Source organism: Athene noctua, chromosome Z (genome assembly GCF_965140245.1).
Source record: "Athene noctua chromosome Z, bAthNoc1.hap1.1, whole genome shotgun sequence".
Taxonomy (NCBI): domain Eukaryota; kingdom Metazoa; phylum Chordata; class Aves; order Strigiformes; family Strigidae; genus Athene; species Athene noctua.
In genome coordinates, this window is record NC_134077.1 from 23975841 (window position 1) to 24001649 (window position 25809).

The 25809-nt window shown below is 37.1% G+C and overlaps 1 protein-coding gene across 1 annotated transcript in view; it reads left to right on the forward strand.

The window, feature by feature from the left end:
* RGS7BP (regulator of G protein signaling 7 binding protein) overlaps positions 1 to 25584 on the forward strand; it is a 46008-nt gene extending 20424 nt beyond the window's left edge. Inside the window, exons 3-6 of the mRNA XM_074932420.1 lie at positions 8892 to 9022; positions 19032 to 19179; positions 22003 to 22073; positions 24569 to 25584. Coding sequence (XP_074788521.1) covers positions 8892 to 9022; positions 19032 to 19179; positions 22003 to 22073; positions 24569 to 24660 — 442 coding nt within the window. The 3' untranslated portion in view covers positions 24661 to 25584. The remainder of the gene's footprint in view (positions 1 to 8891; positions 9023 to 19031; positions 19180 to 22002; positions 22074 to 24568) is intronic.
* Positions 25585 to 25809: the final 225 nt, after the last annotated feature.

The window sequence follows — 25809 nt, forward strand, 5'->3', positions numbered from 1 at the left end:
CATCCACTGCTCCTCCCAGGACTTTCACAGGGCTGCTCTCAATCCACTCATCACCCAGCCTGTATTTGTGCTTGGGATTGCCCCAACCCATGTGCAGGACCTTGCACTTGGCCTTGTTGAACTTCGTGAGGTTTGCACAGGCCCACCTCTCAAGCGTGTCCGGGTCCCTCTGGATGCCATCCCTTCCCTCCAGTGGGACCGACTGCACCACACAGCTTGGTGTCATTGGCAAACTGCTGAGGGTGCGCTCAATCCCACTGCCCACGTTGCCAAAAAAGATGTTAAACAGCACTGGTCCCAATACCAACAGCACTGATCCCAATACCAACCCCTGATATCTGACATAGATCTTGTTTCCAGATCATCTTTGTAGATTTCTAAACGACCGTGTTTCTGATAGTAAATTAAAAGACCATCTACAGGGTAATATAAATTAAATAAATAAAAGTAGAGTTTTTTCCAGTTTATCAAGCCAATTTACATTCCTTTTAATGGGAAGTACATATATGGGGTGTAAGGCAGAATTTGATGAATTCATTTTCACTTTTGATTTGCTGAAGGTTTATTTTCCTTTAGCTTTTGAAGACAAGCAGTCTTTCTTATATGTCTAGATAGTTCTTTCAGCTTGTATTTTAGAAATATTGATACTGTTCATAAAAATGAGTTATGCATAGAATTTGTCAAAATAATACTTCTTCAAAAAGTAGTACCCTTGATATAACTTAGCTACTCTTTTAACCAGAGATAATATATCACTATGTGTTTTTTAATCGTAATAGTAAAATGCTGTTCTGATGTAAATATGTGACTAAAATTTTTAAGTTAAATTCAATCTTTGTTAGTTTAGTAGTCTTTAGTTTCACTATTTTCAGTGTAACTATGAATGCTGGACACCTGTGGGAATTCAGGAAAATTTGAAGGTGTTTTTCAGTTGTCAACAAAATTTTGGCAGTACAGTAAAATAATCTATAAAATATTTTGGAAAAAAAATCAAAATTTTAATGGAGTTTTCACTCTTTACCTTTTCATATTAAGGAGGGGCATTTCAATCATGTTTATTCTTGCATTTAAAAATTATTGTCTAAAGAGCTGCATTCACCTTTCTCAAGTACACTGGGTACTCTGTGGTTGGTCTAAGAGCTCCCTCTATAGGTTTTATTTTAATTATCAGCTTAGAAAAATACAAAGGAAAGTAAATTCCCTCTTGTCAGTGCTTCATAAACCTGATTTTTTAAAAGTAGGATTTTATGGAAAGAAAACCATCGATTTTACCAATGAGTTTTATTTACAAAAATGTATACTTTTAACTTTAATAGCAACCTGATAAACTGCATAACTTAAGGTACTGTTATATAAAGGAATAAACCAGCATTTTTTCTTTTGTAACTACTTTTAATATGTGTAGATATCAGAGCTCTCAGACTGCAGAAGGATGGCTCACACAGTAGTATGAGTTTCTCATCAACTTAGTATTCATGTCTTTAAATAAGGACTTCTACCCATTATGGCACCCTAGTGGTGTGGTATTCATGTGATAACTACAGAAATTCCTAGTAAGGGAGGGACAGGTTATCTGAAAATATTTAATATACAGCTATCAGCATAATTTAACAGAGAGAAAAAAGGAAAGTTGGAACCAAATAATTTGCCAGTTTTCCCTAGACATCAGCAAGTGTTTCTAGGTCTGATAAGTAATCCTACAGACCTCATGATGGCAAGTGTCATTGTTGGTAGTAATAAACTAACCATCTGGCTTTCTTTCATACAGTTTTTATTATTAAAAACAAAACCAAAAAAATCTTTGTATGAAGGAACCAATTTTTTTTAGTTCTATCTAATCAAAGCCTACTGTTTTCTAGTGAAGATCAGACAGTAGTGATGCCTGACAGTTATTTAAACAATATGCCAGATTGTATGGACCTATTATCTTTACCCTACATGCAAAATATAGGCACATGTACACTCATCTCACCATTCCCACTCCCTCATGTATGGGAACAAGTGCATCTTGCAGCTTCACTGGCAAGATAAGAGGCTTTCTCGGAGCTGTAGATTCCCATAAATTCCACCTTTAGTCCCTTCCGACACAGGCCATTCATTGCATTCATCTTGTGAAAGGCAGCAGTACTCCCCTGTCAGATGAAGTATCCCCAAAAATCCACAACATGTGTATCCAAATTCTGTAAAGGTTAGCAGTACCTATTTGTCTTACCTAAGTGGATAGGGAGAAGCAAGAAAATTTCTGCTCCACAATGGATGCGGGAAGTGAGCACAATTCCTATTCACAGCCTTGTGGCAGCTGTGTTCAGAAGCCATCAGTGAGGAACCGGTCTTCAGTTCATGGGCAGGTGCTCAGTTCTGTGCTAGCTCTCATATGCCCAGCTGCACATAAGCTATCAAACAGCTCTGTTGAGAACAGGATTTAGTTCAGTAGTTGTGTGAGATTGTGCCATATGAGATTTCTCTTGAATGACTAACTGGTCTTCATAAAGAAATCAGCTGGAGTAGCTGAAACAGAAGCAGCTGCCTTTGAGGGATAATAATACAAGTTTGCATGAACTTTGTAAATAAATATTAATTTGGTATGTTGCTATTTAATAATAAATGTATCATAGTCAGCATTCAGAAAGTTATGTCTGTACTAATCTCCTGTTCCCTTTAAAGGGGAATTTTAATCCCACTACACAGAATGTACTTCAGGGATTATAAAAGAAATCTTTATGTGCATTGGCATCAGAGCATGTGGCTTTCAGATATTAAAATGAGGCCTATATACATACATAGGAAAAAATTGTTTGGATGCAAGCTAATGGAATTCTTGTGGTCATTATTGCAATTAAACACTAACTAAACAGTTTGAGATAATTAATGAGGGTAGTAGCCTGGAAATAATTCTCATATAAACTTTGATTAATTAAAATATTTTTCTTGGATGTTACTGCAGTTACTGTGGATTTGCAAATGAGAGATTAATTTTGTCCACAACCCAATTACAGATGCTCCGTGTTCATGAAAAAACAAGAATGGGTCAGAAAATGCATATATCATAGATGTTTCTAGTTCTTATTCTCATGCTATTCAAAAATATAGTTTAGAAGAAAAATACATTAGATTTGCAACCGAAAAGTCAATTAAAATACCTATTACTATGTTTTCCAATTACTTTTCCAGATTATTTGTGAATAGGAAGCCAAGGGTAAATTCAAACTGGCTTATGAGCCAATTGTCTTGTATATAATTGCTGCTTGCTTAGCACAATCAATTATATACAACGTGCTTAATTGCCTGCACAATTAAAAATTCTGTCAGTAAGCCCCAAAAAGTTTTAAATAAATGTTTTCACCATATTTGCTTCTTAGAAATTAAATAGCTGTATGAAGAATATACTGTTTTCTTACACTTGTGTGCAGAACCTCAATCTTTTTGCCCAAAACAGCTAAAAAGGAAGAAATATATTCAACATGGTAAATAAAGTTCCTGTAATGGCCATGTCTTCTGAAAAATCTAAGGATTTCTAGCACCTGAAACAATGCAGAGAAAAATAGGACAACCATAATCCAGTTTTATCTAAATTTGCTACAAGGAAATTATCTTCTCATGATCTAAGTTTCAGTACTCCTGTTAGTGATAGACTTGTGGTTAAAGAAGTCTAGCTTTCAGAAGAGCTAGACAGATTCAGCTTTACTTGCATAAGAGGTGGAGTAGATCTGTATCTCCCTATCATAAAGAGCTCCCCTCACTGAACAGAAAAAGGACATCCTTACCATCTGTGGTGACTTTATTTTTTGCAGGTTCCACTTTGTACATGAACATTTATGGGTCAGTGCATTGCAGGTGGAATAGGCAAATCAATGACTCATTTATCCATTACTAGTTGTTTAACTGTTCATCTTCAGGACACATGCTCAGAAACAAAAGTTTAGTCATCTAGGAAACTCAAGCAGGAACAGAATATGCTTGTGTGTATACTGGTGGGGCTCCAGGACTTGGGTATTACATAAAATTAGTAATAGTTTTGGAGAGCTAGATTTTGGACATAGGTGCTAAATATGAAAAATAAATGGAATTTTTCACTCCTAAATCTCAAAAGGAAATTACTGTATGTGTGCTCACAGGGCAACAAGCTGCAACAGTAAGTGATGCAGATGATGGAGGGGAAAAAAAAAAAGCTGTATATCCACCTACTACAGTAATTCCATGGTGCTGAATTTGGGAATAACATTCAATGCACATGTAGGAGTATGTGACACTAAGGGGTATAAAAAAATCTCATTTGTAAGATAAAAGGCTAGACAAATGAGGATAGTAAAAGCCTCTAAGAGGCCATGTATTATTTAAATATGTATTGCATGGTTCTTAAATTTAGCTATCATGTAAATAAAACCAAGGTAAATAAGACCCTAAGTTCAGAAAGTTACTGTTTCAGAAGAAGAAAATGTAGTGTGATGTACTTCTGCTGTATTTGGCTAGATGAATTGTATTGACACCTGAAACTGCCTATTATATCAAACATCTGCTGTAAAATTCATCCAATTTTGTAGTAACTCTTTTACAGGAAATATTGACATCATTAGGAGGAGTACATGCAAAATGAAGGACTAGACACTGATCTTGAAAATGCTGGTATGATTTAGAAAGAAGTTACTTCTGAAGACCTACTGCTGATTTATACTAAATATACTAAAGCAAATTAAATTTCTATATGGGCTGTATGTGTTTTATCTTCTTTGGCTAATACAAATATGATTACATTAAAAACCCTTGCCATCTACCAATTTGAAAATAAATGCTGTTAAATTTATGGTTATTGTTTATGCAAAGAGAACAGTCCACTTCTGATCACCTAAATGATCACAGATCTAACAGCTGCAATTCATATAACCATAAATTGGTTAAAAATGAAACAAAAAGCAAACACAACTGCAGAGAATGTTAAGATTTAACTCTTGTCAAACCAGGACTAGATACTATGAGTTAATGCAAGATAAAAAGTACTAGATACTTAATGCAAGGTAAAAAAGTATAAAGTTTGTAATATATAATGTAGAACTTCTAAGTGTCTGAGGAGTCTGCAATTAAGTACAGTTTTTAAAAAAGCTAATTTGGTTTACCCCAGCACAATTTTGTGTTCATGTATGTGTGTTGTAATGCTGTGTGTCTTCTAAGTATAATTTTCAGCATTTCAGAGCTAAAATTCTTTATTTTGTTTTACTACTGTTTATACACTCACTAAAAATGTTTATGTTCCTATGCTTTGAAAAGAATGTGAGATTTCAACGTGTATCCATGTCTAGGAAATATGTGGTTTCACATGCAGTTAAGGACTTGACTGAATTAAAAAAAAAAATCTGTCAGGTAGCTAAGTTTTCAGAAAAATTATTCAGAATCTTAAATCTAACGAAATGTTTTCTGAGTTTGAATCACTGAGACTAGGAAGAAATAGGAAGCATCTGAAAAGACATCTTCAGAGTATTTGGGGTGAACCCTTTTTGTTCTGCCACCATAGCTTTATTCTGTATTTATAAGTTGCAGGAAATACCACATTGTGCATGGTATAGATCTTCAACAAACACAGACTTCACTTTAAAAGTAGAAAAGTAGATGTGGATTAACTGAAAGGCACATATTATAGTCTAGCCAAAAGAAATAAAGTTCCTAGAATGGAACGGTTTATTACCATGTGTAGGGTATTTCTCCTGAAGTAACACAGACCACAGCAATTGTAATTCTATGCCAGTCATTTCCTGCCTTTTTAATAAGATCTACATTGTAATGAATTGGCAGGTGGGAACAATCTTCCTTTGTCCCTTCTAAGTTCAGCATGATGTCTTCTCAGTCTTCAGTCTTTTCCAATCTTGTCTTTTTTTTTTTTTTTTTTGCTGCATTTTTTGCTTGTTTAAGCATTCTTGATGGTACAGCTTTAACACTGCTGTGATTCTCACCAGTTTTATTGGCATGTACCAGTAGTCCTTCTTCATATACTGTGGAAGTTCTAGGGTTGCTCTTTCCTTTCAGGAAGGTTCTTGACATTTCTGTGAAACCTTCATGGTCCCATTTGATTTCTGATGTCACTTGGAGAGACAGGAACCCTTGAGGACCTTGTAAAACCACACAGTTTACACCTCATTGGAGGGAGATTATGGCAAGTCCTTGCATCAAATACTCCTTTGAGAACACTCCTTTCTCCTGCTCATTGAGCCACATGCATCAGGGCCTACCTTATACTGGCCCTATTTTCTTACCCCAAGATATGACTAGGTATTTTCTTCCTTGGTGTCACTGAAATCAGTGGCAGAACTTGTGCACTTTCTGGGCAATGTATGGTCTCCTTTGTCAGAAATAATGGTGAATCTCAAATACAGATGGTTTGAGCCCAGAGAACAACTGAGCACCATGCAGCCATTCACTCAACCCTTTTCCCTCCAGTGCTGGGAAGGAGAAAATGAAGCAAAAGGCTCAGGAATCGAGATAAGGACAGGGAGGGGTGGCTCACCCATTATGATCACAGACAAAAGAAAGGCTCGTTAGGGGAAGGAAAAGAACATCACTTTAATTCAAAACACTAATGATAATGACACTGAACAGACAGAATGGGACAGTGAGAAGTGTTACCATATCTTAAACCATGTCCCCCACCCCTCCCTTCTTCCAGGCTCAGTTTTGTTCCCAGTATTTCTACCTCCTCCCCCAGCAGCAGAGGGGCAGGGGATGGGGGGGTGAAGTCAGTCTGCTGTTTCTTCCTCCAGGGTGTCAGGGCAGGAATCACTCCTCTGCATTCTTCCCCCTGCTCCACGTGGCATCCCTCTCACAGGAGACAGTCCTCCACAAACTCTCCCCACAGGATACATCTTCTCGAGATGCTGCAGCATGGGTCACTCCTCATGTGCAGTCCTCCCAGCACAGAACTGCAACAGCAGGGGCTGCTTCTTCCCACAGAGTCCTGGGGTCCTCCACAGGCCGCAGGTGAATCTCTGCTCCTCCAGTGACCTCCATGGGTGGCAGGGAGGGTCATCCTGCCCTCTCACCATGGGATACAGAGAGGGTCTCTGCTGTGGTGCACCTCCACGCCTTCCTCCTCCTTCCTTCCACTGACCTCAGTGTTCACATCGGTGTCCTTCTCATAACTCCAAGCCCCCACTCCCTCTCAGGTTTCCTTTCTTCAATACGTTATCACAGGCTCAGCCACTGCTACTAATTGGCTCGGCCTTAACCAGATTTGGGTCCAACTTGGAGCCATGGGAGGTTTTGAGAAGCTTTTCACAGGGGGCCACTGCTGTAGCCCCCTCCCTGCTACCAAAAAACGTTGCCACACAAACCCAGCACGACAAGAATTAACAGATTTTAGCATGGAGTATTCTTTCAAACTGAACTTCAGTAAGATTGTGTCAGCACAAACTGATAAGATTTTCCTTAAAATAGAGTTTTTAAGCTTTGTTCTTGACAAAAGAGCTGGACTTAACATTTTGACTGAACCCTGGATCTAGGTCTAAATATAATGACCTCTTACCTTAGGTCAGACAGAACCTGTTTTGCTACTTTAAATAGATATTGTCTGCTGTATGTCTTTGGTCTAGATTGGTATTAAGAAAGTATTTGACCATAGCAGCCTGATCTAGTGTTACTGCAAATAATTTCTCAGGTAAGTCGCTTTGGTTCCCATGAAGAAATCCACAATTCATATACAGGAAGGTCTTTTGAAGCATCAGTTTAACCACAGGAAAGCCAATCACTGTAAAGAATGCTAGCAATCTTTTTATTGTGAAAGTTTCATTTATATTATTCATAGGCTAGAAATCTGCAAGCGTGCTGAAAAATATTTTTCATTTCTTAGTATTCAGAAATGCCATTAGATTCAGGTTGTTTAGAAAAGCAGGTTTCTGCAGTTGTTATAAAACCCAGTTTTGAGGGTTATCTTGCCATTTAACATCACTATGTAGCAAACCAAAGGCAAGAATATCTGAAAATGAAATGTCTGAAATCCAAAGTCTTCAGTCTTAAACTACCCTATTGAAAGTACCTTTAGAAGGAGCACTGAAAACCTAATTCTCAGCTATGACTGAGTAAATCACGTTGTTACTACTTAAAGAAACAGGTTTATAAAAATATACATTTATGCCTGTGCAACATTGTTAGCCCACAGAAGTGAGATTTAATGTCTGATTTTACAGCCAGGAATGAGAATTGGTTCTTGGATCTGGGTAAATAATCTTCTTAGAGTCCTAAGCAATTAATTGGAGGTGTAGGATTACTCTTGATTTCTTTTTTAAAAAAAAAAAAAAAATTACTACATTCCTGAAAGAAATCTTGAACATCCTGTTCTCACAGTGGGGTATCACATGACTACTAATTTAAGCACAGGGGGAGAAAAGAAATTCAGGCAGAAACTGCAGAACCCAAAGGCTACAACTGACTTGTTTCTGATGAGTATCTTCGAAGTAAGGTTGATTGTGCCTGATCCAGGATTTGTAACCTCAACTGTGACTGTGAAGGTGGCCCTGCAGTCTCTTGAATCTGCACCAGAACCAAGGGTAACTGAAACTGGATGGCAACAACACACTTCAGTCTGCCAGAAAGTACTTATCCAAAGCTTTTAAAGAGGAGAAAACATCTCAGTCAATTATTTTCTCCTTTTCCAAAAATATGTAGAAGAGAAAATAAGGACATTTAATCTTACCAACAACAACCTGAGTTTAGCTTTTTTAAACGTAGAGCTTTATAGAGCTAAAGAATTGTTTGTAAATACAGTTTGGTAGAGACAGGTTTTTTGTCAAATACTCATAGTTTGTGAAGCAGATTATGATGTGGTTGCTTACAGCAGCAGGGAAGTGGATTTTATGATTCTGACATCCTCCATTCCCATTCCTAACTAAATTTTTTCTCTTTTAATGCAGCCCAGAAGATGGTGAAATTCATCCGGAAATCTGTAGACTATACATCCAATTGCAGTGTTGTTTAGAAATGTACACAACAGAAATGCTTAAGTCCATATGTCTGCTAGGATCACTGCAGTTTCATCGGAAAGGTATTGAATTGCACAAATATACAGGTGCTGATCTGAAAAAAAAAAAAGTCTTTTGGGTCATGTATGGGTATTTATGAAAGACAAAGCACCAAACTGTAAAATGAACTATACCTCTGAGACTTTTCAGCTGCTGAAAAAAAGCTCTATTTCTGTTTTATTATCATTATTCTTACAGAAGTGTGTCATATCTGGCATGTATCACTAATGTCATTGCAGTTTAGAAGTCTGAGTGTTGTTTCAAAAGAGTGGTCCCAAAACTTTTAGCTTTTGTCAATCATATCAGTGGGCAACCTATCTTAGTCATTTTATTAGAGGTATTTGTTGGGAATGATACTTGAGGGCAAGTGTTTGGTGGAGCAATATGGCATGGTTTTAGTACTAAACTGATCCCTTACTATCCCTGTTATTTATCCAGCAGTACCAGCTTATAGCAAAAAACAGATAAATATGGTTTTAAAGTATATAGTTGTAAAACTGGATACTAGGTTCCGAACTGAAATCTAGAGTATTTCCTACTACACACAACAGAGATGTCATTGCTTCAGTGAAAATGCTCTAATGATTCCACATTTGATTAGCCACCTACTGAAGGGAAAATGTAGAAATGCACATAATTTATGGAACAGGTTACTTAGTAACCTCATTACTCAGTGATGGCACACACTGATTGGGACTGTATCTGTGCTGATTGTAAGTACTCTTTCCCCAGATAATACCTCAACAGAATATCCTAGGTAAAGACAAGATGAAGTTCTGTAATGAACTGTAATGAAGGTCTTGTAATGAACCTTATATATTTGCTGTCATTCTGAAAGATCCCTTAATGTATTTTTCACATCTAGCTATAGGATAAAGCTGAAGCCAACGATATTTTTTCTTATGAAAGTAAGAATTAGAAGTTTATAACTGCTCAGTTGCGCATCTCAGTGATTTTCTCAAGTTGAAGAGAAATCTATAAAATAGGAAGAGAAAGAATTAACAGAGTCATCATATAACAAGATGCCAGTAGCTGCTAAAATGAATCATCATTTTTAAAGAGAGATTGTACTACATTTCTTAGCAAAGGCTACAGTTGTCAAACCACCTTCTGTACTTGCAGAAGAAAAGTAGCTTGAGGTGACTCAAGTAACACCAATATGTCTTGTCTCTCCCTTTTGCCTCTGAATGGAATCTACATTAATAAATAATGTAATCATGTAATAAATAAACATCAAACCATTAGATGTCTAAATTTGGATAAAATTAATTACAGCATAGCAGTATAGGCCAGTTTAGTTCTTATCTGTCAGTACTTTTGATAAACACTGGTTCCTCCTCTTACCATACAGGAAGTCATGGTAGCTATTCTGCCATTGCTAAATAGAGTAGGCTTTGTCCTCTGCCCAATATAGAGATAACCACAGTAATTTGGCTCCAAGTTTCTGTGATACTCTTTGAGAAAAAGTCATAATAGGCTGTGGCAGGTGCATCCGCGCAGTGAAAGCAGGGCTTCTTGGCTGCTGAGGTGTAGCAGCTCCGGGCTGCCTTTGCTCTCAGGGCCTCGTGGCAACTGGGGCTTTTGGCCAAGGGGAGCCGCTATTGACCACAGGTCAGGTTCGGCCTGGGGATCAACGGAGCTCATCCCCTGGGGGGCTACTTTGGAGCTTATGCCCTGGAGCAGCAGCTGCAGTCGAAGACTCTCCCCTTGGATCAGGACGCTGCCCAAGGAAACTCCTTGAAGGACTGTGGAGAGCAGGTCCTCGAGGGTGAGGGACCTGAGCAGGTCCTCGAGGTTGAGAGCCCTCACTTGTCAGGTGAGTTATAAAGTGGTTTGGGTTGTCGTTAAACCCTAGGGAGTGAGGCTTTTTTCAGCGTCTTGGCTTGCCATTAAACCCTAGGGAGTGGGGCTTTGTTCAGCGGTTTGGGTTGTTGTTAAACCCCAGGGACTGGTGCTTTGTTCAGCATTTTGGGTTGCCATTAAACCCTATAGAGCCCTTTGTAAAGCATTGTGGGTTGCCATTAAACCTTGGAAATCTGTGCTGTCTTCCTCTAACAGACATCTGAACCTGTAATTTACGGAGAGCTAGTTAATTGTGTTAATAATACATTTTTAAATTTTTTTTTTTTTTTTTGGTGGTTAGTTGTTTATTTGAGAGCATCCGTAACATAGGCAAAAATTATATAATTACAGGGATTGAAATAATTTGAATTTTGGAATATAGCCCATAGAACATCGCTCTTGTATAGTAAATATTTGGTATTTACAACACCTGGAAGTATTGTAAAAGCATCATGCAACAAGGGAGACTCCAGTTACATGTTAAGTATTCTTTCACAGTGAAGGTAGTCATATGCTAGAACAGTATATGACTGTTCTATACAAAGAGGCTGTGAAATCTCTGTCCTTGGAAATACTGATAACTCGAATAGCCCTGATCAATCTGATGTGAGTTGGCCCTGCTTTCAGTAGGGTGTTAGACTAGATGACCTTGCAACCTATTTATTCTATGTTCTGCCAAAACATACTATTTTCGAAGGAGTAGAATGAACCCATAGCTTGCTTTAATTATTTATGGAGAATGGTACTGCAGTGTAGGCCACATGCACAAATTTATCTCTAGGAATGAAAGAGTGGTAATTTCACCATTATAAAATATATTGTGCTCTTGCTAATATATAGCTTTTTCACCAGTTTTTCACTATCTGAGTGACCATATTAAAAAAAAAAAAAAACAAACAATAAAATAGTTTTCCTTGGGTTCAAAGAGTACTACCTTAAGAAACTTTTCCTAATTCATAAATGTGCATATTTGATGTTTTTCTGTGTCTTGAAGCTCATTTTTGAAGGTAATACTTTCCATTTGGATGTACTATTTTTCATTTTCTAGTCCTCTTACCTGTTGGATAAGTGGTTTGTTAGGTTTTTTAATCTCCGTGAGATTACACCAGTTTATATTCTTACTTGGGAGCCAGCAGAGATTCAAGTAGAATGACATGCAGGTTGTTCTCAGCAGCCTGCAGCTAATAAATAATAATGTGGGTACTGGTGTCTTGACCAGACATTATCAAACAAATTATAGAACTGTTAAAGTTAAGGAGTGGGCTGGTGCTGATGCTCTTTTCCCAAGAGAAACTCAGCCAATGCTCCCTACTGGGAAACAGATGATCTTTAATGAAACACCACACTACAATTTAAAAGACTGAGATCTCTCTATTTTCAGTCTTTTGCAGCACTGATCTTCTAATCTCTCCGTATCTTCCTGTCCTACTGAACATTCCTATAAATACGGTATTTTCTTGAATATTTACAGTGCTTTAGATTAACTTACTACTGTCATACAACCTCTGCTAGAAAAGTCAGATAGTCTGTTATTTCTTTAAGATGTAACAGTCATAGTGGGGCTGAAAGCCATAAATATTTCCAGCTGTGTTATGCAGTAAGTAAACTAAGGTAAGTGCTGTCTAATACATATTTTTCTAAGATACATACACCACAAAAGCCCAGTGTTGAAAATACATTACGACTGCAAAGTTCAACATTCAAAAATTCTGCAAAGGACAAAGTGAAACGTGCCCAGGTAGATTTAATTCAAGCTTTTGTAGTTACTAAGTCTTTGGTTAGCTGATTATGTATTTTATTACTCCTCTTTTCCACAGCCCCAAGGGTCCTGGCTAACTGATACACGTGTTGAATATTTACTTGTCCACACATCTTCCTTTTATCCTATCTGTTCTGTGTCATACCTTGTATTTATTACACACAATTCTGTTCTAAAGGCAGAAGCCTTCTGTTCCTCCGACCTTTCTCAGTAACTCATACAATGATGAGAGTGTCTTCAGTGGTGAGGTAGTAGAAATTTTTCCCATTGTAAAGAAGGAACAAAGCAATTAAGCTAAAGATTGCTAATTTAGAATTTGAGATTGCAGCATGCTTTATGCAGTGCTCTGTGTGTTTCTAATTTTTCAGTAGCTTCATTTGCAGCTGAGTGCAAAGAATCTCTGGGGGGAGCAACCAATTAGAAATACTTTGTCAATAACAAATTCGAGGATCTGGGTTTAAGCAACTTTAATAGGATCACATGAAAACTTTGGTTAGGTATAGAGTCCAGTTTTCATGGCAACACTGAGAAACTCTCCTGTGTCTTCCTGCAGTCCCTAACATGGTGATTTTAAGGATCTTGTTGTCCTTTTTGACTTAGCCAATACCTTTTGGGGGTGACTGTAGAAAACACCTACTGGGGGGATGGCAGATATAGCAGATGGCAGCTCAACTTCTCACTGAATTTGTTCACCTAGTTTTCTTCTGCATCATTATCACGCTCTGGCAGAACTTCTCTGGATAGAAACATCTTTCTCAGACTCTGTCAAGCAACAGATGAATTCACTTACCTAGGACCTGCAGCTTCTCTCTTAATCTTGGCTTTCGCTTTATTTGTTTCCCTCCATCATTTGAATTATACAGCTTTGTGCCTTGGGGAGCAGTGTCAAACACAGTTCTTAAACTTAGTAATACTTTTTAAAATTTGAAATAAATTTTACTGGAAAGTAAGATATTCTGAAGGACCTCTCTGAATAGTTTACAAAATTCAGCTTTAATTCCTTTAAACATTGCATGTCTACTTTGCTGACATTGCATGTTTCTAACACTGACTATTCTTTTGATTAACTAAACAAATCCTTGCTTAGCTAGTAAGGTCTTGGAAGAAGTACTTGACATAATTTCTGTCCATGGAAGCTACTGGATGTGCTTATCCTTTTTTCCAAATGAATACTGATGTCGTCAAGGTCCTGCACTGAGAAAACCCAGAACTACCTCAGAGTTCTTAAGTATGCTTTAGCATACATTGCTGTATTCATCCACAAATATTTTGGGGTCAAAGGTTTTCACTGATACCTTATAAAGAACTTCATTACGTTTTTAACATATAAACAGATGAAAGAGTTTAGAGAGCTTTGCTGATTCATATATCCGCAATAATAATATATGCCTTTCATTGTTAGGAACCGTAAAATATTATTATCATCATTGGATTGTTATAGCATGTCACTGTGGAAGTGCACATTACTGAAGTTTAATGACTATACATGTTTAAATAGAAAACATTAATTTCTTAGGCTCATCTACGGATGTAATTGATTTGTTTGGTTTTATGATATATATTAGAAAATATTTTTTGAAACCTTAAATTGCAGACTGCAATCATTCTATGATCTAGCTATGTAGCAGTTGATCAAGGCACTCGTTTTAATAATTAAAGGAGTAAGCCCATATAAAAAGTCAAAGGCAAGAGGGCACAGTTAAAATGAACTGGAGGTGTTTTCCAGGGTTCAAAACATGCTGTAAAAATTAGTTAAAGCTACCTTGTCAGAGGAATACAGGGTTTGAAACTGGTAGCTGTTTATGCTGATTTTGAGCAAAATAAGTCACTGCTCATGTACAGTTCCAAGAATACATTATTCTTATTGTCTAGAGTCAATTCAACCTACCATACTGTTTGTAACTTGTTGAAAAAAAAGAAGTGTGCACACATTGCTGCTATCATGTATTTACACATAGCTCTAGTCATTTCAGTAGAATTTGAATATCTGTGGGGAAAAAAACAAATCCAGGATACATGTGATTCCCAGAATCTTGCAGTTTCTTGTATGAAATAGTCTCAAAGTCTTTTTTTTCCCCATGTCTTTGTTTCTATATGATGTATTTATACATTAATGTTTTCCAGAATAAGATGCAAAATATACATAGTTTATTCTCACCACATGCCTACTTGGAAGCCCTGAAGAAAAAAATTACAGTTCTGTCACTGTACTTGAGATGTGTGGGCCCCATCTGACATATATAAACACAGCTGAGAGCAGAATGATACCAGCACTAGCTGTAGTGATAGGTACCTGAATACTTCAGTAAAAAAGGGAAGAATTGAGTCTAGGGGAAAATCACATGTGCATACTATGTACAGAAAACATTAGGCTTTTGTGATGTAAATTCAGAAAACTCATTCCTGCATTGTTGGTACATCAGAATGATACCAGATCACAGATAATTGTATTGTGTACCATAAAAGAAGTTCATAGCATAATTGTTTTTTTCCAGTACGTGTTTTGTGATAACAACATATATTTCCTTAAAATAGTATATAAAAGCCTGTGATAACTTATATTACAGATTACAAAAATAAACCCTCAATTCAGTGAAGGGATTTTTGTTTTATTAGACTTTGTTTAAATTACATGCTATTTAGAGTTTTGAAAGAGAAAGAAGGGATTGTCTAATGGATGTACTACAGTCTCAGAATTCTATTTAAAGACTGGTGGATATGGGTAATTGTTTTCACACATTACTTACACAAAAGGGATAAGATGTGAAAGAGAAGGGAAGCACACAGATGTGGAGAAACAAGCACTTAAAAAATCCAGAGGATCACCCATTCTCTTGTGAGCACTGTGAAGAAGCCACAATGAAGAGAACAAAAACAGGCATGGAAGGTGGAAAACACAACTTCTACCGCAGTCCTGTTGTTCCTATTATATTCTCCTTAATAATAATATTTCCATTGAGAGAGTTTCTGAGTTCTGCATGTCCTGAGTATAAGTCAGAAATGAAGGTCATCAGGCTGTTAGCCATATTTGCCATATTTCTTTTTTACTTCCTACATAATTCTTTCTTATTCCCCTTTTTATATTCTCCTTTCCATTTACTTTGGTTGTGATCTATAGCTTGTGCATTTATTCTTAATCGCCAGGTTAGAAGCCTGATGCAAATGTTGCCTTCTTTTTGAGAGGGGAGTTCTCTCAGCTTTGTTAAATTCTGTTATTCCCCTCAAAGATCTTTCCAATTTATATCCAGTGAAATCTGACTAGCTCTGAGGGACCTATAATAGATGTTTTTTTCATTATGTAAGTTTCTTTGTAAAGCAGGTGATGACTAAAAGGAGGTGCATAGGATAGTATGACAGAAGCAAACACAGAAGTCACCACAGAAACATTAAGGAGCACAACAGGTGAGACACATAAAACACAGTGATCACAGATGATGTATGGAACCTTACTGAACTATTAATTTTCTACCCTCTTATTTATCCTCATCCAAATTTGGTCTTCAGCATTATCTAATTCAAGGAATTTAATTTCATACCCAAGGCATTTTCTGCTTCTCAAAAAGAAAAAAAAAAAAAGCGAATTAGAGGCTAGAAGACAAAGAATACATCACACTTTATATTAAGAGTCTGTCTAATCCACTGGCAAGAACAGCAAGTCTTATGTGAACACCCCTGACAACACTGTGTGCATGATCAAACTCCAGCTTAAGTTAATGAAGGTCTTTCCACTGACTAAAATGAAAGTAAAATTTAAGGTTCGTATCCCTATTTTAAGAATGTGTAATACAAAAGATATCCTTACCACCACTAGAGAATTAGAAGATTAAAGAGCTTTTGTTCCTCTACAGGTTGTGCCATGTAGTAGAAATGTTATGCCTGAGTCATATACATTATTCAAGAAAAGCCTTTATTATTACCTGACTCTTTTAACTGTTCTTGAGTGATTGAACAGGGGCTCTGAAATTCAAGAAAGGCTTCACAAATTGTTAACAACACAACAGTGTTACTGGTAAAGAGCTCTTCTCAACTGAAAAGAAATTTGTGCCATTCTGCTAAATCTACAAGAGCTTGCCTTTGTGCTAACAAAAAGAACGTTACAGTCTCAGTGCTTCTGTTATCAAGTTGTAAAAAATAACTTTTACTGTTACTTCATCTAGTATTGTTATTGTTTCCATTAAAACACCTTTCACATCCCTGAAGGATGCATCTATAGACACGGTTGTTCTTCACAGCATGTCACCAAAGGTCAAATCAGAGTTCTAACATAAAACTTAAAAATAATGGCAGAATTATTTTGAATAACTAATACCCAGTTCCAGCACATTTTGATATCCGTGGGAAGTTGGATGGTTTCCCTGGGGCAACCCTCTTTTACAAAGAAGTGGTAAGTGAGATATTGGTAACAGTATGCTGCATTATGGGCTTCTTGTACTGGGAAGAGTAATGAATAATGAAACTTACACAGATGAACATTACAATTGTACAATATGGTCTACCTTAAAATAAGAGCATAAGCTGCAGTTAAGAAATAGAAAAATTTGAAAGTTATACCTACAGGGTGATAGAGAGTGAAACATACAATCTGGGAAGTCTGCTTAGGCTGCTCTTCCACAAGCAACTGAGTCAGCATAATAGCTTGTTACCACCAGAAGGGTCTTGATCCCTTTCCCTCTGTCTCCCCTCCCTTATCATTCCTTCACTTCTTTCTCCCTTCCACTGCTTCTGTCTGTATGGTCATCCTCCTCATTTGGCACTTGCTCTTGAACATATAGGGTTCTGAAATAAACTGACCTGAAATAAATCACTGCAATATCGGAAACAATTTTTTCTTTTATTGGGGTAATCTACCATTCAATGGGTTAAAGTGGCTCACGGTGATTTAGCAAGGAACAAGTTAGCAGTGGATGCTGAAGTAAGCATCAGAGAAATGACAGGGCATAATTTTTTATAGATGTTAAACTTGTGTCAGGTCATGCAATCTCTTGGAATCTTAGATGAGTTACTTGTGGGGGAAGCAGGGAAAAGGTCTTCCTACAGGCTTTAAAGAGTAATGAAAACATGAAGCAAGTATCTTCTGTATAAGTAATGTCTAGTTTAACATTCAGAGAAGTAGCTAGAGTACTTCTTTTTTTTTTTCAGCAAATGAATAATTTACCAGAATACAACAGTTTAGAGAACCTATCCAAAAAGAGCTTCTTAACATACAGGAACTTCTAGTTTTAAAAAAACCAAGGTTACAAGCCTGCTAATGGGGATAGTTATTTGTGATGTGGAAAGCATGGTCTGCAGCCTTGATCTCTAGCATCTCAGAAAAATGGACTAAATGACCAATACTCTATTAGTTGTTCTTGTTTTTCTTGTTCACTGTCAAACCTTATAGGAACTACTCAGGTTTGTCCTGATGTAAAAATTTTTCAAATTGCAAAAATTATGAGATGAAAAAACATTTTCTTCTCAAGTCCTCATGCCACTTTCAAATACTGACTTTTTTTTCTCTTTTTCTTAGAAAGTTTTATTTGTTTCTTTCTGCGATTGTTTACTCCATTTCATGAGAGAACTCAGAGGGAGAAACACTTTAACTTCTCAGTAACGTGTCTGGGATGCACTCCAATTTGAATTTACTCATTTAAGTGTACTTGGTGCCAGGACTGTACTTGCCACTACAGAAAAGGAATACCATCAGACAGTCCACAGGAGGTTTGCAAGGATACCAAAAAATCCCACCAGTACTTAACTCTCTTGCATGCTCCACCATCATGATCCACATTCTCTATCCCATTCTCTCCCTGACAAAAGCCCTGGCAGGTCTGTCATGAAGCACCCATTCAATTCCAACACTCCATTTCATTTTTATATAGTGAGCATGAATGAGACAAGTGTAAGCATGGAAATTCAGAATATAGTCCATATTGGGCTGTGAGTGGTGGCAGCTGTGTAATGCTTTTAAAATCACCAAGTACAAAACTGTACACTTCTGTCTTTTGCTTTCCCTTAGTCTTGCTGTAATACTAGGAGACATGGATTGCAACGTTCTTCAGTGTCAGAGTTTTTGAAGTTGCTTTCAGAATATATGTTGTCGTTTCCTTACTTTGTTCTGTTTTGTCCTCTGGCTCTTATTTTATGTCACATGTGAGCCACTGGAGATTAACAGAAACCCTTCATAATACTCAGTATGTAAAATTCTAAGCTCCACATGTGCCTGCGTGGGACTTCTCTTAGCTTTGTTTGGTAGGTGTAACATATCACAGCATTCTGATTAGCAGATTGACATGGTCTGCTCCCTTTCTGAACAGTTCTTACTCAGAGTTTGCATTCACCACTCTTGTCATTTATACTGTGCAAGATCAAGCTCAAAACATCAATATATAATCTGATTATACGTTTTAATTAATAAATAATGGGGATATATGTTTTGTTTAAATATTTTAAAGGAAAAGAACCTTTTGCCCCACCCAAGATCCTAGATTCTAAAGTGGAGGAGAGTTCTGAAGTACCTATTTTAGAAGACACATCATCATCACCAACAGATATTCAACAGCATTTATGGCAGGTTTCCACAGATATTGAAAACACTGAAAGGTATGTGTAGCACTTCATTACTAAACAAAATAAATTTCTGTCTAGGGTTTAGTCTTTTCCAGTTAGGGAGCCAGTGTTGCTACTATGAAAGGTATTAGTAAATTAAATAACCTATTAACATTTCTGTTAACATATCTGAGGTCAGCTCCTAAAAGAAGGGCAGAGAGAAGTTACATCCTTAATTAGGCTGATTACCAGAGGGTAATTGTCAAAAACAAAGGGTGCGAAATTATGTTTTTAGTGGGTCAGGTTCTCTAAAAGTGGCAGCTTTTTTCTCACCTTGAGTAGTTTCTGATTTTGTACCTGAAATCTGCTGGCCTGCATTCTGCATCCATAAATCAAAAGGACAGCATCTAGTTCATTTTAATTGTTTCTACCCATAGTTATGAACGTGGAACCTTTGGGAGGGGAAGGGAATATCAGCCACAGGTTTGTCAATGTGGACTTCTCTTACTCTCTTAACTATGCAGTTGAAAGACAAAAAATGAGATCCTTTAGTAAGGAGTAATCCTGATGGCCATCATTTCTTTGCAAAAAATACCTATTTTGATGGCTTGGCATATTAAGCTGCTGCTGAGATTTTATGATTATCATTTCCATAAAATGAAGCTCTACTGAGAGAGTAACTTAGAGAATAAAGCTGAACTATTTCGTATTAGTCATGCTGCTTCATTTCTAAGGACCATTTTATATGTAGATGAATGAGGCAAGACCACATTGGTTTTAACTCCTGAAAGCCTTAAGTCATTACAAGCCTACACACAAAATTGCTGGTCTGCCCCCTATCTGTAAAGCAGGAACCTTTTTGCAAATTCTGGATTCTGTCAAAACATATCCAAATGTACCTTGTTTTATGAGATGATATTTTGTTATATTTCCATCTTCTGCCTTTTAGAAAATTTCTTGCCAGAGTCCTTCTAAAAGGGATGAGTGACAGCTCTGTTTCGAAATTTTCACTTAAAGTGCAGGGAGCTTGTGTCATGGATTAGTTGCATGTATTATAATTGTCTTCTGAAAAATGAAGCGCATTCATGGCACAAGCTACAAGATGCTGATAAGGGGTATTAAGTTGACATTAGTACTAGCTTGTTCTAATTTTAAGGCATTGTTTATATTTTGCCACTAGGATCAGTTGTGCCCACCAACTCATTTAATATTGAATACTCAGTTAGATCATAAATTAGGACCAGATGCAATTAGTTAATATCAGATGGTTTATAAGTGCTCCCTTATTAAATCTACTGGTCTTTATTTTGATATGTGTCTTTGGATATGTGTGTGTGAACCAAATGCTTGCTTGATAGATTTTTGTATTTATTGCTCCATTATTTCAGCATGTAAAATCTTAGAGTCATAGAATCGTCTAGGTTGAAAAAGACCCTTAAGAATATTGAGTGCAACTGTTTACCTGTTGCTGCCAAGTCCACCACTAAACCATATTCCTAAGTGCCACATACATGTATCTTTTAAATACCTCCAGGGATGGTGACTAAAGCTCAACCCTGGGCAGCCTGTTCCAATGCTTGACAACCCTTTCAGTGAAGGAATTTTTCCTAACATCTGATCTAAACCTCCCCTGGTACAACTTGAGGCCATTTCCTCTCATCCTATCACTTGTTACTTGGGAGAAGAGACCAACACCCACCTTGCTACAACCTCCTTTCAGGTAGCTGTAGAGAGATGAGGTCTCCCCTCAGCCTCTTTTTCTCCAGACTAAACAACCCCAGTTCCCTCAGTCACTCCTCACAGGAATTCTCTAGATCCTTCACCAGCTTTGTGGTCCTTCTTTGGACACACTCCGGTACTTCAATGTCTTTCTTGTAGTGAGGGGCTCAAAACTGAACACAGTATTTGGGGTGCAGTCTCACAGGTGCTGAGTACGAAGCTCACTAATCCTGCTGGCCATGGTATTTTGGATACAAGCCAGGATACTATTGGCCTTCTTGGCCACCTGGGCACACTGCTGGCTCATATTCAGCTGTCTGTCAACCAACGCCTCCAGGTCCTTTCCCACCCGGCAGCTTTCCAGCCTCTTCCCCCAGCTTGTAGCATTGCATGGCATTGTTGTGATTCAGATGCACTCAGCCTTGCTGAACCTCAAGCAATTGGCCTTGGCCCATTGATGCAGCCCGTCCAGATCCCTCTGTAGAGCCTTTCTACCCTCAGGGAGATCAACACTCCCACCCAACTTGGTGTCATCTGCAAACTTACCAAGGGTGCACTCAACCCCCTCATTCAGATCGCTGATAAAAATATTAAACAGAACTGGCCCCAATACAGAGCCCAGAGGAATACCACTTGCGACCAGCTTCCAACTGGATTTGACTCCATTCACCACCACTCTTAGGACCCAGCCATGCAGAGAGTTTATTACCCAGCAAAGACTACACACATCCAAGACATGCACAGCCTGTTTCTCAAGGAGTATGCAGTGGGAAAAGGCTTTATTTACTAAAGTCTAAGTAGACAACACCCACAGCCTTTTCCTCACCCACTAAGCTGTGACCTTGTTCTAGAAGGAGATCAGGTTGGTCAAGCAAGACCTGCCTTTCATAAACCTGTGCTCGCTGGGCCTGACAACTTGGTTGTCCAGTACATGGCACATGATGGCACTCAAGATGATCTGCTCCATAACCTTTCTCAGCACTGAGGTCAGACTGACAGGCCTGTAGTCCCCTGGAATCTCCTTCAGCCCTTTATGTAGATGGGTGTCACATTTGCTGACTTAAAAAGTTAAAACTAATAAAGCTATAGTCTGAGCCATTCCCCATTCAGTCTTCAACTGCTGTTCTATTATATCTCTTTCAACTTTTGTTTCCACAGAGATATGAGAGAAATGAAAAACCTTTTAAGTAAACTCAGGGAGACTATGCCTTTACCACTGAAAAATCAAGGTACGTTTTGTATTTTCTTCATGTAAGGAAAATTAAGATAATTGGAGGGTTTGCCTTTCACTGGATCCAAAAAAATCTAGGTTTTTTCATAGAAGTTACAAAAAGAAATCTCTTCCCTACTGAGCCAGTGGAGCCACAATTTAGTATGTGAACTTTGACCTCTCAGATGTCACATGAGGTGTTCTGGAATTTTATAGATCAGATATCTGTAGATAAAATAATATACTTTTTCTGGTGACATGAAGGTAGCAGCATGACTAGTTTACTTTGTCAGGAGGCTTTCTTTTTCAAAGGTGATGAAGGTGTAAATTGCACAGACTATGATAGGGATACTACTGAGTGATGGGTTTGCTTTACCCCTACAAGGCTAGTAGCTTCTGTGATGTAACACTGACTCTATGCAGAAAAAAACCCCTTGTCTTGAGTCTGCTAACAGCCTGCTTTTTCCAGTAGCCAGCTATTAGACACCCCATACAAACGCACAGGGAGTCAGGCTCTCTCTCCTATCCATCTGTCTAGAAATGGACCTTCATTTTGTGGCCCAGCAGTGTTAAATATTTCACATCTACAGGGACTCTCTTTCTTCATATGAACAACATTCAAAAGATAATAATTTTCCTTTTTGATTTCTTCTTCATAATGTGTATTTCTTAAAGGCTATAAAGTCTTTGCACATTGGCGGCTGATGAAGTATGCCTAATGTGTGCTAGATCTTGTCTCAAGTAACTAAGCAGTCTAGCATTCATCATAATATGGTAAGAGATGAATATAAAATGGATGAATTCATTATACACGTAAGAGTTTATAGCAGGATGGCTTGATGGAAAACTATGTGAAAGGAGAAGGGGAATTGCTTGTGATATATGATACAGATGTGCCATTGTAGACACTGGGAAAATGCCATAAAGTCTGTGCATAGCCTAGAAGAAAGAAGTGTGGTAGAAATAAGGAAAAGACAAATTTGGGGCATATAAAGCATATAGAAACTTGAATTCAGAACAGAGATGAAGGCATACAGATTTCTTCTCTGCTGTCTGTTGTCTACGCTGCCCTTCAACACTGACCAGAAAATCACTGATCACCTGTGCAGCAGGATGGGGAACATGTCAGCTAGAGTTTAAAAGCTCTGAGATATGTCTCAGGATCAGGTAATCACAAATGGTGTTTTTGCGACTCCTACAGACTCCAGCTCTGATCATAGTTTACAGATCACCTCTGAGAATGGATGCCTCAGGAATGGACAGTCAGATATTCATTATTCATACAGCACTTAACATTTTTGAAATATTCCAAGACCTTTAATTAATTAAAGCTAGATAACAGTATAAATAAATAGAACAAACAACATTACAGGTAATTAGTATGATCTGGACTGTAACTTTGAAATGTAAATTAATTACAAGCACTGTTTGAATGATTATGAGATGAATGAATGAATGGCATTGAATGAGTTGGTCTTTACAAGACCCGATCCTGCTTTCAATAAAGGAGTCTTTTGCTGTTGACTTCAGTGACAGCCAGAACAGAGTTAAGATTGCAAGCCCACAAAAAATTTACATAATGTTACTGACTGCTCACAGACCTGTGTTTCTATATGAAATTCTTTTGAAGTGACAGCAGGAAGGTTACTGTGCTAAGAGATTTTGTTCATGTAGTTCATAAGTGTGAGTCACAGTATTAAATGATCTCTTACCTATGTTCTTATAGTGAAGTATTTGTATTACATTAATGTCTAGAGCCCACAATCAAAACTAGGTCCCTGATGTAACCAGAATAGGAACATAGTAAGTCATAGCTCTTAGCCTGAAACCATGACTGAAGATGGCAAAAATTCAAAGTGAATTCTAAAGACTTTGCAAGATAGCTTGCTGACAGTGAGTTAATGTAAGTATAGACACCAGTGTATACATATTGAATGAATTTAAAAGGAGTTAATATAAATAACAGAAAGATAAACAGAAATAAGGTGAGCATATTGTGCTAACATTTCCAGACAAGTGCTTTTTCTCTTGAAGTTCTAATATGTTTCGGTTTTAAATGTAAATGCTCCCTGATACGCACAAACGGCCACCCAAAAATGGGGGGGTTTTATGTTTATATTAAGCCAGAATTTAACCTTAGGACTGACATTGCCAAACTTGCATGTCTGCAAGGTCTCAACCTGCTTCTATTTAGGTTTTATTTGGGACCCTAACATTATTCATCTATGAATGAATATTGTCTGCCAGTACTGGAGATGTAATTTCATTTAAGTTTCGTCATTGAACTGGTATTCTTCTTGCCAAAATTTCTGTTGCATTATCATGGAGATCCTGATAATTACCATTGTAAGACTCTTACATACAAAACTTAGGATATTATTTGCTCTATGCCTAGAACAATGAGATCTACTACTTGATCACGTAGGTGCTGTTAGAGCACAAAAATGATATAAACCCTTTTGTGTGTGTGCACGTGTACATGCTTGTATTAAAATGTGGTGTTTTTCATCACAGATGATAGCAGCCTCCTAAACTTGACTCCGTATCCATTGGTAAGAAGACGAAAGCGAAGATTCTTTGGATTGTGTTGTCTTGTCTCAAGTTAGAAGACTAAGCACAGAAGCACCAAGAAAATCATAACTTTGTGTAAACCACTATTATTTGACCACCAAAAAGATGAACATTGCTACTTTTGATTATAAAGTACATTTTCTACACTGGCCTATTTCTTTTTTCTTTTCCTCCATCCCCCTTTTCAAAATAAGGGTTTTAATAGTTTAATGTTATGGTGGTCAAAAACCAGCTGTGGAATAGATCTAGCATAACAGAATGTTTTTAAAACTTCTAAAAGTATGTTTTGCATGCTTACTTTCAACCACTCACAGAAAAGACACATGAACTATGGTTAATAGATAATTTTAAATTTTTTTTATTGTTTGAACTGCAGCTAAAAGTTTGTGCATAGTACAGTGCTCTTATTAGTATCATTAAAATACTTGATCATATTTTAACAGTCTTGAAGCATAGAAAACTATTTAACAGCAAAAGTATTAAAGTTCTAAAACATTTAAACAATATTGTAACAGAATTCGCACAAATCCCAGTTGCTTTTTGTGCTCTCATTCACATTGAGTGTTCCACTGTATCTCAATTTAAAAGCTTCATAGAAAAGTATCTTAATTTATGATACACAAACCATATATTAAAATACTTAGACCATGTAAATACAAAGAAGTCATAGTACCTGCATACTGTGCAATGCATAGAAGCAACAGATTTTCTTTTAAGCTGATAGTATCTCTACAAGCTTTTGGAAAAAAAAATTATTAAAAGAAGGTGTATTAAAATAAACAATGTAAAACACAATACCAACTCATTTTGTTTCCAATAGAATTTAAAGCATGGTGTCTGCATATCACTAAGTATTAACTCTTATAGGGCATGCCAGAATAATCTGAAACTGTAAGATATTAAACGTTTTACATTGTTAATAAAGTTTTTTATTTAAATTAAAAGTTGTCTTGTTTCTAGTTATATTGCTAGAATATGTCTTTTTCTTCTAATTTTGTTGTTAGAATACTACAAAATGTTTTGATAATTTTTCCATATCAAGATGTATGTCTACAAAGACACATAAAAAGTCATGATGAATATGTAAGTCCTAAAATGACAGCTGTTAGCAGCAATAGATATGAATAGGTCAGGCTCATTGTAGTGATATTTCAGGATGATAGGCATGACAACAGACCTAAACT